This window comes from Thunnus maccoyii, chromosome 15 (assembly GCF_910596095.1).
Source record: "Thunnus maccoyii chromosome 15, fThuMac1.1, whole genome shotgun sequence".
Taxonomy (NCBI): Eukaryota; Metazoa; Chordata; class Actinopteri; order Scombriformes; family Scombridae; genus Thunnus; species Thunnus maccoyii.
In genome coordinates this window covers 4,500,050-4,517,113 of record NC_056547.1, presented here as the reverse complement: position 1 = coordinate 4,517,113, position 17,064 = coordinate 4,500,050, and the positions used below count along the sequence as shown (strand labels likewise).

Genomic DNA, 17,064 nt, shown 5'->3' with positions numbered 1-17,064 from the left:
CTTGTAAAGGGAGGGAATTAGAAATAAAGGCCTCTTTCTGATATAAGCCTGCTTCCAATAAAGGCCTTGTACACTCTGCAGTTGAGGTAAATAAAGGCCCTGGCCATTATTTGAAGAAATACAGTATATAGATTTAAAACCAAAGCTATAATTTAATAAAATCAGTTAATAACAGCAACATTATTCCAGTTGAGGGAATGCCTCACTCTCTCCAATGACGACAATCATGAGACATGGAGATGTTTACTATATACCTCTGTGTGCTAGGGGGTGTATTTTAGGGTGTATTTGTGATTTGCCCGAAACAGATCTTCAGTGCTTTTCAATTTCTTCCAATCACAGCTTTTATGTCAAAACTACATGTTCAAACAGTGACCCGACATGAAGAAAATTAGACTCAGTAACAGACACTGATCCCCTGTGGAACCCTGTATCAAAAAATATGACCCTAAAATAATCACAATTACTATAAATAATAATAATTCTACTATTTAAAATTAATTTAAACACACGTTCGATGTGGTGAAAATACCGTTGTTGTGTTACAATAAAAATTACAGTATTGTTTTCTGTGCAGCTACTGAGTCCAATCAGTTCCTCTCCAGCTGAGGGATGTTTTTATACAACGTTGTATCACTGTGTGAACAGTATGCTGTAATCCTGCTGACAATAATAAACTCCCGAATCTTCAGCCTGAACTCTACTGATGATCAAAGTGAAGTCAGTTCCAGACTGACTCCCACTAAAACGATCAGATACTCCACACTGACAGGATTGAGCATTAAAATCAGGAGTTTAGGAGGTTTCTGATGATACCACTGCAGATCATTAGTAACACTTGAAGTGGTTTTACATCTGATGGAAACAGTCTGTCCTGGAACAACAGACTGAGAACCAGAAGACTGAGTCAGGATGATTTCTCCTGATGATCCTGGAAAACATGAAAAAGAGGAGAAGGGTTACTGAGACAAATCAAGCTTGGAGAAAGATGACCAACATGAAAACAGAAGAGAATAGATGGAAGAAGGTAAATTCTACTTGTATCAGTGTTTCTCCATCACAGCAGAACATCATTGCGGTGAACCTGGTTGAATCCTGAAGCAAAGTTTTCAGAAGAGAGTCTCACCCTGAACAAGGAGACCCAGGGTGCCCAGCAGTAGAGTCAGTGAACTGTAGCTGTCCTCAACATATCATGCTGTTTCTCCCTCAAAACTGTGAGCGTTGATAATTTAAATGATCAGTGACATAAAGGAGGGCAAAAGGCAGTAGTGGAAAAACAAATTTGATTTTCCACAAAGCAGTTGTGGTGGTGTTGCATTTCTTAAGGAAGATTTTAAATTCATATATAACAATATGATTTGTAAAGTTTAGCAAATGTAGATTTTGTTTTAACTGTCCAGTCCTGCATGTACAGTCACTGATGTGAAAGGACATTTGAAAGAAAAAACATCCTATTTTGACTGCATTGGATAATTGGGGGTTTCATAGTTAAATACAGGTGGGTTTTTCTTTTTGTTCAGTGAATTAGAAATCTAAATAATACACTTTAAAGACCCTAAATTGTATCACAAAGTGGGGTGACAAATAAATTGTGATGTATAATACCACATCATTGTCATACAAGCTGATTCTATGATGGTGTGGTAATGAAAAAGTAAATATTTTGTTTTTCCTAATGGAGGCAACGAGTGATTCAATGAAAAACTAACAGAAAGGGGAGATCCATGACATCCGTGTTCATCAAACAACTGCAATTAAATTTGCATTGAGATAAAAATATACATCTCAGTTTATTACTACAGGTACAGTAGGTATAAAAGTAAAGTCTTTTTTTTTCAACTCGTGTGACATTGTGTAACATGTGTGTTCAGTGAACTGTATCAGTCTCTGCAGTAGCTTCCAGCTGCAGCAGTCAGTTCAGTTTCTGTTCAGTCTGACTGAGGGAGGTTTTTGTACGATGCTTTTTCACTGTGTGAACACCCACTGACTGTTGGGATAGTGGAGACTCTGACAGTAGTAAACTGCTGCATCTTCAGCCTGAACTCCACTGATGGTCAGAGTGAAGTCAGACTTTGATCCACTGCCTGTAAAACGATCTGGAATTCCTGATGCTCGAGTGGTAGCATAGTAAATGAGAAGTTTAGGAGTTTCTCCATCTCTCTGTTGGAACCAGGCTAAGACGTTCCCACCATAAACATTCTGACTGGTCCTACAGTTGATGGTTGTGGAGCCTCCCAGAGCAGATCTCACTGCTGCGGGCTGAGTCACTGTGATCTGGCCTCTGGACTCTGAGGATACAGAGACAAAAACATAAAGCAGCATCATGGTTTTGTGGGCTTCATTTCAGAGGGACAAATGTTCATAGAGGAGAGGAGTTTGATTCTCTGGACTTTACCTGTGAAGCAGCAGCAGAGGAGAGTCCAGATGAGGACGGAGATCAAAGTCATGTTTTTGATGAGGAGGATTTCTGTGGCTTCTGTTGTGATGAAGGACAGCTGTCAGTCATCCAGTGTTCAACTCTCAGGACTATAAACTCTCCCAGAGCACTGGAGCATGGTGCTGCTGATGCAAAGTGGCTCTCTATGGAAATGCTCTAGCTGACTCCAACAGGGGCTTGTTTTCTGTTATTTGCACAGTTCTGCATGTACAATGATTTCTGTAAGAGGACAAAATGAAAGTTAAGGCTGCAAGTTCACCAAATGCTTTTAGAAGACGAAAGGTTAAATTCATTTTTTCTTCTCATTAAAATGTTGTCAGAAGATTGTAAAGAGAGGAGAGCCACTCTTCAGATAGGATGACAGGCGTCATGGCAAAAAGAAAATCATGATGAGAATTTTATAAATTTAGTTGCTACATACTCAGCTATAAAAAGACCAATAGAAATGATTTCTTCTTTCCAGAACCGTTTTTATCCATAGGAAGAAGATATAATTGATTGCAAATAACCAATTAAATATTTAACATGAGTTCAGTGAAATTACTTCAGTAGATCGCAAACCTGGCAACACTTTTTGTACTTTTAAAGGGAAGGGAGAGGAGCCAGATATCCTGCTTTAATTCCTGATCAGATTATGGGCTAAAAGAAGAGAAAATAAGGGTATTTGTGTCCTCTGTAGTGGACATTCTGGTTTTGCATCTCTCCTCTTACACATATGAGTTATTCTATTAATTACCACTGTACTCTAAAGAGGACATCCTGGGCTTTCCAGTGATACCACATGGGTAGGGGTGGGATGGTGACAACTTCATCTTCCTTTCAGCACAAAATGGTTTCCATATCAACAAGCACATTTCATGGAAAGACAAAGAAGTCAAATATTGTTTATATATATATATATATTTATATATTGTCTTGTTTATCAACATGTCAGGAATTATGTAGTGAGGTCTGAGAGAAGTTTATTTATTTATGAGTGGAAATAATAGCCTATTTATGAATGTCCTCTATAGTGGACACCAGGATGTCAGATGAGGAAAACGCTGAGGATGAGTTTGAGCCTGTTGATGAAGAGGTAGAGTGCTCTGAAGAAGAGGCAGGAGGCTCATCAGATGAGCTGACAGTCACAAAGCAAGATGAAAGGTGTCGGCCAATGCGGGTCAGGACTGGCATATATGTTTTATTATTTCCAGGACAACCATAAATTAAAGCTGCAAGCAGCATTGGTCGGGACCTCGCACTCTGGCCCATTGGAATTAGATCATTTTGCTTTTTAAAAATGGAGGATATTCATTATAAGTGTGGTATGCTTTTATTTTGAAAGATTGATTGACAGGATGAGAATTTTCTGCAGGGTGAGACATGTTTGTCTTGCTCACACCTGTGTCATCAAACTCATGCAAGTTTTGGGCCCATTCACTGGAATTTCAATTAGTAAATTGAAAACTATTGATGAGTTTGTGTGTAAAACAAATTATTTTCCTAATCTTCATCAAGTCTATTTTTAGAAAAGGAAAGACTTTTAACCCACATGACCTTGTTATGGTACCTGAAGATTCCCTAGCGTTTCCCTGTTTTTTTTTCCCCCTTCCCTGTGTTTCCTGGGGTCCGTTCCACAAAGCTGGGGTCCGTTTCACAAAGCAGGTTTAGTGAAAACTCAGAGTCTGTTAACCCTGAAATGAGGGAAACTTTTCAGTTTGTTGAACCTGCTTTGTGAAACGGACCCCAGATTTATGAGTTTCAGGTCATCAGTGGATGCAGTGAAGAATGATATCTGTGAAGATTATCTGAGAGCTGATAGAAGCATTAATGTTGATGTGAATCCTCCACTGCAGGAGTAACAACATCTGGAGAGAACTGATGCTGCTGTCCAGCTGTTTCCTCAAACCTTTGGTGGAGATGAATCACTGCAGCAGCTACCAGACACCAAAGAGCCACAACGTTACTCCAGTGGGGCATCTTTTGTCTTCAGATATCAAATTCATGTCAGTTAGTCATGTGATGTACTGTCCTTGATGATGATTAGCATAGTCAACTTATGGGAGACATGATGATACTCAGCACTTTAACCTCTGCTTCTAACACAGGAGTCAAACCTAAAACTTTAAATGTAATGCTTTCACTCACAATTAGTTGGACAGTTGCATTTTAGAAACATGAATGAAAATTCTGCACAAGGCACCAGTTGAAAAGACATTTTGATGATTTTGTTTCTCTGTTTCATTGTGAGTACTTACATAGTTTGAACACTACATACCAACGTGTCCCAAGTTAACCAAAGTATAAATATCTGTGAGTTATGTCTTAGTCTTCCAACACACATTGCTCCTCCACTCCATGTAACAGCTATAACTCTTTTTAAACTTAAATTTGTTTACGTTTCCACAATTTTACACAACATAAATACAATTGTGAATATGTAGAAACTCCTCCTTTCATTGAAACTTACATATTAAAGCAGTAACACCTCTTGGAGCTTATGCATTTGTATCTTATACATTTGTCATCTTCAGAGTCCTGTATTTGTCATGCGGATGATAAATGCTGATATGGTAATTTTAAGGTTATTATTAATTCTCAGATTATTGATGTTAGAGGATTAATGAGGGTTTTACTGGTGATACTGACAGATGTACTTTATTTCATATTGCTAAAACTGAAAATTGATTTGTCTACATGACAGTATACATCTTCTATAAGATTATGTGATCTATTTTTGGCTAAATGTTTTCACTTCAGTTTAAGTTTGTCTCTACATCATCTACAAGTTAATTAATTATGAATTGTTGATCAATCATCTTTTCACTGGTGATTTGAAAACATGATTTTTGGGGGGTCACAGTCCTCAGATGTGTCCCATACAGTAGGTGTAGAAATTATCTCCTGTCTTAACATAAGGTCAAATGAGAATTAGATTTTTTTTATTTATTTATCTTCTTTTTTTATTTGGTGAACTTAATTTTTTCTATAGGAGCTGCTACTTTTTCTAGTGTCACTTTTGTTCAATTTGTTCAATTAATAAATAAAATTCTCCTGAAAACCTGCTTAAGAGGTCTTCCTGTTACATCATACCTGTGTCTACCTCAAATGTTCAGATGTGTAGGCTTAAAGGTTTTGTCCCAAGTTTTGGGAAACAATCTAGTGAAGCTTGTCCCCGATACCTGGAGAGCATGAGCTTACTTTTGAAAATTTTATCAGTTGTCAAAATGTGTGAGGTAAAAGAAAAAGAAAAAGTTTACACTACTACGAAAACACAAACTTACCACAAATTTTGGTTTATTTCAGAATGAGTACTATGACTCTTATGACTGTGAGTGTGTCTTTCCCTATTTTACCACTAGTGAGTAACACAAATCTGACATGTCTCAGCTGTGAGGTCACCACACAGAAACAGCTGCCAGAGCATTTCCACACCTCCAACATTACAAAAGGTTTCCTGACTTTAAGTTTTCAACAAACAACCTGTTTCCATGGAAGATCAGACCAATACAGTTAAAGTGAAAATTGAACTTTAACTGCAACTTTTCCATTGTGTTACTGAAGATTTAAGTATTAAATTATCATCAAATAAATACAAAAAGGTCTTTATTAACACTGCAACAGATATATAGCAAATTACTTTTGGAAATGGTCACCTGCATAGACCTCTGTACTGTAAATGATAGTCATGATGTTTTGATGTCAGAAAAGAGGTTGGTAGTTAAATTTCCTAGACAGGCTAAGAGATTTATATTTTCTTATTTACCTAATGTCAGTGTTGTGTTGATGACAACAGTCTTGGACTTTACCACTTCCTTCTGAAGTGAATAAATGTACACACAATGAACCTTGTGATTCAGAGTGTGTATTTCCTTATAATACCAGATAGCAACATAACTCGGAAATGTCTCAGCTGTGAGGTCACCACAGAGAAACAGCTGCCAGAGCATTTCCACACCTCCAACATTACAAAAGGTTTCCTGACTTACTTTTCAACAGTTAAAGCAAGATTCTTACAAACAGCCTGTTTCCATATAAGATCAGACCATATTGGTTAAAGTGAAAATTAAACTCAACCGTGTTACTGAAGATTTAAACACTTGCAAATTATCATCAAATAGATGCAAAAAAAAGTATTTAATTAAAACTCAGCAACAGATATACAGCAAATTAGTTTTGGAAATGGTCACCCGCATAGACCTCCGCACTGTAAGTGATGGTTATGATATTTTGATGTCAGAAAGGAGGTTGGTAGTTAAAATTCTTAGAAAGGCTAACAGATTTATACAAAAAACTTGCCTTGCCTTACATTAAAAAACCCACTGCTCTTACTGCACAAAACAAATGATGCTGAGAGGTGACAACAAACATGACAAGTATGCCTGTGTATGCGCAGATGGGCCCTCAACTAATCGAAGTAAAATAACTGATGCCCCGAGCCAAACAATTCAGAACATCCATTATCCATTATAAATCCAGACGTTTGATCCTGGCAGCTGTCAAAATCACCGAAACACCAGTCTTTTTTGGACTTTAAACTATCAAATATGTATAACTATTACATTTGTTCCAAGAGTAAAATGTGTGTCTGTATAGATTAGTGATAGTCAGTGGGCTGGACGTCTTCATGCCTCAGGCGCAATGTGATACTGATGGTCTACTTTGGTCCCACCTTCCCACTCAACGAACGAAGACGCACAACAAAATTAAAACGGCGACTGGTTTGTCCACCGCAGTGGTCACTCAACAGGACTGCCCAAAAAGTGATGCCATGAAGACGATGGAGCTTGTTTTTCTGCTCATCTTCTTTTCTTTCACACATTCGGGTAAGATTAGCTTAAAAACTGTGTTTTTTTTAACATTTAGTTGTCGAAAATTACTTGTTTGGTTTTAAGTGAGAGTGTAAAAGGCTTAGTGTAATACAGTTAACTTTCACTTTCATATTGGGCACTTTTACGCAGTTTAGTTCAAGCTTTACCTATATCATTTTTGATATGTCGTCAATTATAAAGTGTTTAATCAATGGCTTTAGCAATGATAAATAAATTATTTACAAATCCTTTATAGACGGGCGCGTAATCGCCGCGTAGGATGAGGGGGGTGGGTGAGGGTGGATTACGGTTGGACTGGGCTGAACAAATTTACTAACCACCCACCCGCCCCTCTCCTCCTTTATAGGAAAAAAAAACTCAAAGATCACATGTGAACTACGTCACTTTAGAAATGTTGAGATGATACGTATTTTGGAAATGTTGATATAGGCCTAATACGTTTCGTTGAAATGTTGACATAATGCGTTTTGTTGACATTTTGATATGACACGTATTGTTGAAATGTTAATATTGTAATAAATCTGAGTTCAAACAGAGACCAGAATTTATGTGGGATAAATGACAGAGACCTAAGAATAACCGACACCAGACCATAAAAGTATCAGGCAAACTGGAAATCTTTATTAAGTTAACACCAATAAAAAAAGGTCTTCGGAGTTTCACTAGATAGGATAGTTATGCCACTTGAGGGGGAGTCAGGGTTGGCCACACTATAAAAATACACACCACCATCCAGAGATGCAACACACATCAGGGATAAGGGCACATCACAACTACTACAGTAAAGGCCTGGGAGCACACCACACTGCACACAGTGGAGTCACACGTCTACTTTAAGAAAGAGGGTGGGGCCAATACAAAACCTCCCCCCGCCTGGGACCCAACTCACCCCCACCCAGCTTCTCTCCTGTCCCCACGACAATACCGTCACACTCTCCAGGGAACGACGGCTCCGTCAGACGGCACAGCAGGTGAACAGGCAGGGAACGGCGGCGTGCCGGAGGCAGCAGCGAGGTTGGGGAACAGCGGCGGCGGCTTGCGCTCCCAAAGCCCCAGCCCTAACTAACTAAAGGAGGCAACAGACCTCCCCTCCTAACACAGGAACTCACTAACCCCCTATTTTACCTGGCTTCGTCGCCGGCAGCCCTAAACAGCTGCGAACGATACACTCCTGCTCCCGGAATGAACGCAGCCACACCGCAGGGCAGCTCGCTCTCCAGACCTCCACCCACGAATGCCCGCTCTTCCCTTAACCCTTTTCCAGGGTCCAACAGCGGCCCAATCAGTCACACCTGACACTCATTAGTTCGTCGCTTGTCAGTCCAATCAAGGTATCTTCGCCAATTCACATCACAATATGCTACGTATTTCACGTGTTGAAACGTAGATATTCAACGTTTCTGTGGTTTGCAGAAACGTACAATGCCGTACAATATTTTATTCTGGCGACCAGGCTGATACATAACTGTCATTTCAGCAAAATCCCGAATATATTCAGTGTCAGTGACGGCTGCAACCCAGTCGCTAGAAGAAAACGTTGGCATTGAACGTTTCTGCATCGTTTGGCTTAAAATAAAAATAAAAAAAAAAAATAAAAACGGCCGATGTATCACTAAAAAAGCCGGTTTTCTCGCTAGAAGAAGGGCTGCAAATGTCCTCACGTCTCGCTAAAAACACCCGCTTTTGTCGGTTGAAACGGGAAGCGGACATTGGTTTCGGTTTCGAGGTGGTCTCGAACCGTGCTTTCTGCTGACTTCCAACTTGCTGCCAACAAACCAGCCTGGTCACCAATAAAACGTTGGCGACTGAGTTGCAAAGAAAGAAGACGTTCGATAATGTGAATCAGATACAACCTCTGTGTCCCTTTTGGTCGCTAGTTTCTTTCGTAATGGTTAAATGTTTCTCTGCAGCTATATAAATATATAAAATCTAAAATTAGACATTTATAATAAGCAATACGTATATATACACGTCCTACAACTCAAATATACCACTGCCAATTAATTCTTGATTAAAATGGAGGAAACTAAGCAACGTCTTCCTGAAGGGAAAAATGTGAAGTTGGCATGCTTCTCTTTTGCCATGTTGTATCTCCAGGTAACGTATAAATGTTTTTAAACAGTTGTGTAACTTCTATTTCAGCATTCATATTTCTATTTTAAAATATAAATGTATAATATTCATAAACTGTACATTAACTGCAGAACTTAACATACCTCAGATTTTAATGTCTATTCACTGCCAGTTTTATTGTGCTTTTAACAATTGAAACTTGTAAAACACAACTCTCAACATTAGAGGACATACAAAATATAAAATTTAAAATTAGAGAAACAATACGTAACCTCTATATATATATATATATATATATATATATATAGAGCGGTTACCTATTGTTTATAGGTTACGTATTGTTTCTCTAATTTATATATATATATATATACACGTCCTACAACTCAAAGATACCACTGCCAATAAATTCTTGATTAAAGTGGAGAAAACTAACTGTGTTCCAGACTTAAGAAATGTGAAGTTGGCATCCTTCCATTAAAGAATAGTTAATTATCAGTCAGAAGCGTTCACTGTCATGTTACTGTGAAAGTATGAAAGGAAGTTGCTGGAAAAGAAACTCTGAAGTGAACTGTGAAGCCAGTCACACTCTGTCCTCACAACAATAATGTAGAAAGTTAACAACAAGGAGAGTTACCTTGTTTGTCAGTGTCAAATGCAACAAATGCAGTGGGACATTAAATATGACATAATTCATCTCAAAGAAAGAAGACGTTAGATAACGTAAGTCAGATATGACCTCTCTGTCCCTTTGGTCGCTAGTTTCTTTCATGGTGGTTAAATGTTTCTCTGCTGCTTGTGTGAGTTTATCTCCTTTGAAAATAGTGACGCCTGCACACTTACACTTACTTACTTCAGCGCAGCAAACACTGAGATGTTGAATGACTGTCATCTGAACATCAAGACGTACTGTTATGGTTCAAAAAAATTTACCTGACCGTCAGCTAGACGTCCCCTCTGGACATCCCAGCAACATCAAAATATGTCGTTACCATCATCAACAGGCTATTTAACTATTCTGCTAAAGTTCATGTGTACAGTGTGCAATCTACAGCTTTATACATCCAGATTAACAACTTAATATGTTCAAAAATTGTCCAACCAATGTCCTGTCTGACCCAGACTTCTGTTGTACATTTTAACAACGTGTCACTTTCAAGGTAATCCTGATAATAAATGATATGAAACTAAACACATTTTAGTTAGTTAAAAGTTAATACAAGACATGCAATCATTTTTACAGAAACACACTGAGTACCAAAGTGAAACTGCATTCTTTAACAGTTAAATTTCCAGTCACTGGGAATAATCTTGCATGCCATCAAAATACTTCAGAACCATCCACAAAATCTTGCCCATACCTGCCAGGAACTGCTCTACCTAAGCCTGATTTTGATTGTCTTTCTGTTGCATTTGTGTGTGTTTCAAACAAACATTGCTGTTAAAGAGCATTTATGCTAAGTCAATCTACGCTAAATATATATTTATTAATGTATAATTAAAGGTTTAAAAAATAAATTGTTTGGATTAAACAGAAATGTAAAGTCTGTTGTGCTCATAGAATCATACATGAAACATTAATGAAAAACTGTTATTTAAAACTTTGTTTGTCCTACAGTGAAACACTCCTTGACATATTTTCTGACTGGATCCTCTGGACCCCAAACCTTCCCAGAGTTTGTGGCTGTTGCAATGGTTGATGAAGTTCAGTTGGGTTACTGTGACAGCAACATCAAGAGAGCAGAACCCACACCGGACTGGGCAAAAAAAATAATCAAAGATGATCCTCAGCTTTTGGGGGTTTACACTGTGACCTGTATGACTCTCCAAAGGATTCTAAAAGACATGGTCGAACTGAATCGGCACTTTGACCAAACTGGAGGTACATATTTTCTTTTTTAATTTTTTACTTCTTTAATGTTTTTTTGTGTGTTTAAGTAATTGTATCTTCATTTATTTGTGCATCTACATGAACAGTTCACTTTAATACACTAGGTGAATACATGTTAAGCAACTCTATACATCATAATGACAATACAGATAATTTCTCTCACACCATCTCCAAAACCATCTCCACCACCCCAACTGAAGGGCAAGAAATATGATATTATACTATTAATATTATATACATTTAACATGTACAACATAACATAATATACAGACATGAATATCTTCATGAACATCTAGAGGAGTATCTACACACAAACCTATCTATAAATACATACACAGACATTCAGGTAATCTTTTTGCATGTGCGCATACACACCAGAAAACTCATATACAAGCTCAAGTCCACAACATCTATTGAAGCATGTGTGCTTTCCTTCTAGAAGGTCTTGGAATGAGAAAACATCACTGCTTGATGTTTTCTGAAAATGTCAACTATCAGAACATACACACACACACACACACACACACAATCAAAGTGACCCCTCTCCCACCCCTCTTCATCCATCAACTGTGTTTTATTTACACATTGTTAACTGTTTAACAAGGTAATACTGTGGTGCACTAATGCAGTGTTTCCATCATGGTAAATAACAGATATTATATAAGCAATAATGCACAAAACAAGAAGATAAAAGTGGAGGTAAAAAATACCATGACCTTTGTTTTCTGTATCAGGAAACCATGGAGTATATTATGGCTCTTATACCTTTACCACCAAGTTAGTTTATGTGTTTAAGTTGTTGCACAAAAGAACTTTGTTAGGATTTGTTCTCAGTTTAACCCAAAATTAAGTTTGTTTCTCCCACTAACAGAACATACTGAACAATTCATCTTTGTACAAAGCCCCAATATCCCTTGACTTAAATTAAATATTCTTCAAAAACCATGGCTGCATATTATTAAACTAAGCTTAGCAATTTTAATATCCGTGTGTAGTAACACATGCAGAAAAGGACACAATGTCCTGGCTGAGCAGGTGGAGTCTAGTGACTAATCCTGAATAAAACCCTCCTTCAGTGGAATCTTCTGGAGCAGCTTCAGGACCGTCTAGTCTGTAGTTTCTCACAGGAGAAGGATATTGTTGGACTGATCCACTGGCTGCAGGGTTTCAGTGAATTTAATCTTCAGTCCAGGATCAGGTTTAATCTGTGTGTGTTGGTCAGGACTCCACCTTTGGTGTGTGTGTGTGTGTGTGTGTGTGTGTGTGTGTGTGTTTGTTCCTGCAGCTCACATGAAGTCACACCACCTTCAACAGTGTAGATAAAGTGTGTGTTGGTCTCAGTGGAGGCAGTGTGTCTCTGTGGTAAAGACAGGAAATGGACTCTGTTTCCCAGCAGTCTCTGCCTCTCTGTCTCTCTCTGAGTCGTCCACACTGTCCAGATGATGATTGGCTGTGAGTGGTTTCCATCCAGCCAATAACAGCAGAAGGTGTAGCTCTTCTGTTTTGGTGTGTGTGGATCAGTGTGTCTCTGTGGTGAAGATGTGATATTAACTGATGATAACTGACTGTGCTGAGATCTCACTCTGGTTTACTGCAGTCTGTGTCTCTGTCTCTCTCTCAGATGTCCACATTTTACAGATTATGGCTGGCTGTGAATGGGATAATGAGACTGAAGAGACTACTGGTTTTGTTCAGATCGGTTATGATGGAGAAGACTTCTCATCATTTGACCTGAAGACACTGAGATGGATCGCTTCCAAACCACAAGCTATCATTATTGAACGCATGTTGGAGAGTCACAGCTTTGGATTAAACTACATTCAGAACCTCCTCACCAACGTTTGCCCTCGGGGGGTGAACAAGAGTCTGGACTATGGGAAGAGCTCTCTGCTGAGAACAGGTAGAATCACATGACCTGATGTAGTTTCATGGACACAATGATATTTATATTTCTGTTGATAATGTGCAGTAACATTAAAATCAAAATGAACCAACGTGTAGAGAATTATTGCATATAATGAACTGTAATGTTTCTGTCTGTGATGTTCAGTTTATGTCTTTCTCTCTACCATTCTCTGTCTGTCTTGCTCTCTCTCTCACTCTCCAGAGCTTCCCTCAGTGTCTCTCCTCCAGAAGACTCTCTCCTCTCCAGTCAGCTGCTTCGCTACAGGTTTCTACCCTCACAGAGCCGATATGTTCTGGAGGAAAGATGGAGAGGAGCTTCATGAGGAACGTGGAGAGATCCTCCCCAACCATGATGGATCCTTCCAGTTGAGTGTTGACCTGAACCTTTCATCAGTGTCACCTGATGACTGGAAGAAGTACGAATGTGTGTTTCATCTCTCTGGTGTAAAGGACGACATCATCACCAAACTGGACAAAGCTGTGATCAGGACCAACCGGGGTGAGACTGGAATCAAATGTTACACATGTGAGACAAAAAAGACGAATTTAGTTTACTTTAGTATTCCTTCAATTCATGCTTGTTTTTGTCTCCTTTTTGGTGTTGGATTGGACAAATAGCCTAAACTGCCAGTTAGCAAGTCAGCTAGATACTTCTGATGATAAATGAATTGAGTTTTGTACCATAAACTCCTGTCTCACAACTGACTGCAAACCGTCTTTTTTGGGGCAGTTATACAACGACGATAGCTTCCTCATCTTGGATTTTCCCGCTCTTTGTTCTCTCAAAAGTCAGTGCTGTCAATTGGTCAGCGGTACAAATTTGTGTGTGAAAGTTGAAGTTGAAGTCTGCAAACGAGTGATTTTGTTGTTAGTTTAGCTTTTCTGTCCTTACTTCAGGTTCTAGTTTGTTGACGGTTTGTTTGTTAACTTGTTTGTAGCTGCTCTCATCCTAAAGCATAGTTTCTTTATCTATTTCATTGTCAGTGAATAAATGTATTCATTTGTTTCTTTGTCCATTTTATTAATATAATTATGACCCATCTAGTCTTATTAAATAGATGGATAGATGTACATCAGTTTTAACCTGCTTCTAGTCATTTTTTCTTTGTTTTTTGCTTAACAGAGATACTTACAGATATGACCATCCCCATCATTACAGTGGTTGCTCTTGCTGTCATCCTTATAGCTGCTGCTGGATTCATGTTTTACAAAAAGAAGAGAGGTGAGAGACCTAAACTGAGAGAGGTTCTTATTAAATGTTTTGTGTGCTTAGCTTGACTTTGAGTTAACCAGATTATAAATGTAAAACAAGAATGAATTAATAGTCTGAAGCTATCAACAGTGAGACTAGTTTAATGATGATAGAGAAATGTAATAGACAAAGGGTAGAAGGGCAAAATATCATATTTATCATAATATTTATTTAATGTATGTAGGAGAGAAAGTAAGAGAGGCAATTGGATTCAATGGTGAGCAGTTGATATACTGGCATTTATAACTGTGTAAAATGATATTATTTGAGTTTTGTTCTTATTTCAGCCAAATGCCCTCCATCTCATAAGTACTTGTTTTTTCTATGTTTTATCTGATCTGTCATGCACTAATATTAAGGTGTGTTACTGGAAAATAAAGTTAAGTAAATTGAAACATTAATTATATCCTCTGGACATCGCCAGTAACAATTTAAAGAAAATTCTGGTATTTTTCAACCTGGGTCTTATTTTCATAATTATGACCATTCTGACTATGGGTCATGCTGAATTTACACAAATGATTTAAAACACTTGTCTCTGTGTTTGATGAAGACTGGTGAGGATGTTGAATTAATGTCAGGGAAATGTTGCTTTAGACTCAGTCTTTTCACATGATATCATGTATGAAAGACAGATTATGTTATTGTGCTGCTGTTTAATCTGAAGTTCATGGGGTTGGATGCTGCAGGTTGCAAATGTGACATTCAAGTTGATGAGCCAGGTCATTGATTCTGACAGATGCAGCGTTTCACTTGGTTCTGGATGAGATGTCAGACACTGAGCATACCCAATATAAAAGGCAGTTCAGTGCAGGATAAATGAACTAACAGTGTGTTTCTGACCTTTCAGCTTCTGACAACAGCACTGAGCTCTCTGAGCAACCGAATCCAGAAGCCAGAGTACAGTGAGAGATTTCATGTAGGATGAAAAAAATTAAAGACCGATTATTCACACTTCCAGTTAATCAAAGCTGCCCACTTGTGTACACAAAATACAAATTGTTTCCTAATTCAGTGTTAAACCTCTCTGTCATATTCTAGCTGGAAAAAAAATCTTTAACTAATGATGATAGTACATTGAAAGCATAGTAGATAAATTAAGTCTGGTTACCAATATATTCCAAAATGAGATATTTTATATCTAAATCAATCAATCAATCAAATGTGTGTTTTTGACATTGTGTTTTATGCCTGATTATATCATGGAGACTGAAGTTTTTCACATAGTGTCATTGTCTGTCTGAATATATACATTTATATTTTAATATTGCAGTGCCCGTTCAAAATGTGCCTGACTATCAGTAGATGCTACAATTTACCGATGCTCCCTAAACACCTCACATGCCGAATATCTGGAGTCTACAATTTTGAGTTGAGCTGAAGTTGATTGGATGAACTGTAGTGCCCGATCAAAACCTGCCTGAGACATCCTGCACTATGTTTTGAACATACATACAAAGTTCTTGTGTGTGAGGAACGGAAATAGAGCTTAACTCTCTAAACTTTTTCAATTCATTCTCTGTGGTAGTTCTTATCACTACAGATGTAATTCCATCCCTGACCACAATGTGACTTGCAATGGGAAACTGTCAGTATTTCTGCCTGTTAAATCCATGTGCAGTAGAGGACGCAGAAGCAACATTGTTTATGAGGTATTTTTACATATTTCTGAACGTACCTGAGACATCCAGCACTAAGTCTTGAATGTACATGCCAAGTTTCATTCACAATTACGTTACACATTTCAATAGTAGAGCTTAAGTCTCTTAAACGTTTTCAAGTCACATAGCAACACTATGTCCCACCTCTGACCACAGTGTGGGTTACAATGGCAGCGTGGCGCTGTCCATATTTCTGCTCATTGACTCCACAGGCAGAAGAAGAAGCATATCACCATTATCAACGTAATTTATGAGGTATTTTTATATATTTCTCGAGAACTGCTCATCCAAACAACTTCACACATCGACATTGCACTTCCTCGTTTCCCCAGCAATCCACCTGCCAGGTATGAAGTAGATTGGATGAACAGTTCTCAAGATATGCAAAGGACAAACCCACAAACCCATACATACATGCAGACAGACAGATAGAGAGAGAGACAGACAGACAGATTCCTTGCCTTATATAGAGAGATATTTGTACTTTTATACGTTTATAATGTAAGCTTGTAATCCATATTTTGAAATGGGTTTAATAATTTTGATCATCTTATCTTTCCAAATTTTCTCAATACTGTCTATTATTTTATATTGGCACAATGTCTCTGTTTGGTTTCTCAGCATGCAAACATTGTTGATTACATAAATGATTGTCAAAATCTGATACACTGCTGTTTCACTTTTTTTTTCACTGCTTTTTGTTTTTTTTGCTTATTCTTTAATAAATAGAGGAGCCTGTCAGATTCACATATCAGAGTTCACCTTTGTTAAACTTGACCAGGCAGATGTGCTCAGTTGGTCAAATGAAACACTGTTGCACTGTTTGGAAATAGAAAAGTTATTATGTTATTATTCTAGTGTGTTTCATCACCGTTTTTAGAACCAGACTATCACTAACAAACTGTAGCGTCACTCTCACCCGCTGTTTACAGTCTGTGATCGCCCTGATTGATATTTATTACCTGCATCATAAACATGACATCACATACTTTTTCTGTATCTGCTAGTATTCTGAATGCAGGAAAATAAAACGGAAA

At 38.0% G+C, this 17,064-nt stretch overlaps 1 protein-coding gene and 1 gene segment (V, D, J or C); one reads left to right on the top strand and one right to left on the bottom strand.

Annotated features, from left to right (window-relative positions):
- Positions 1–1,965: 1,965 nt before the first annotated feature.
- LOC121913473 lies at positions 1,966–2,447 on the bottom strand. The segment is given in 2 exon segments: positions 1,966–2,288; positions 2,396–2,447. Coding segments are annotated over 2 exon segments (375 nt in total).
- Positions 2,448–3,461: 1,014 nt separating this feature from the next.
- LOC121913472 (major histocompatibility complex class I-related gene protein-like) lies at positions 3,462–16,351 on the top strand. Its single transcript, XM_042436126.1, has 7 exons — positions 3,462–3,606; positions 8,031–8,219; positions 10,937–11,200; positions 12,831–13,109; positions 13,317–13,613; positions 14,238–14,336; positions 15,217–16,351. Exons 1-7 carry the CDS (start codon positions 3,462–3,464, stop codon positions 15,273–15,275), a joined length of 1,332 nt encoding a protein of 443 aa, XP_042292060.1. The 3' UTR covers positions 15,276–16,351.
- The last annotated feature ends 713 nt before the right edge of the window (positions 16,352–17,064 follow it).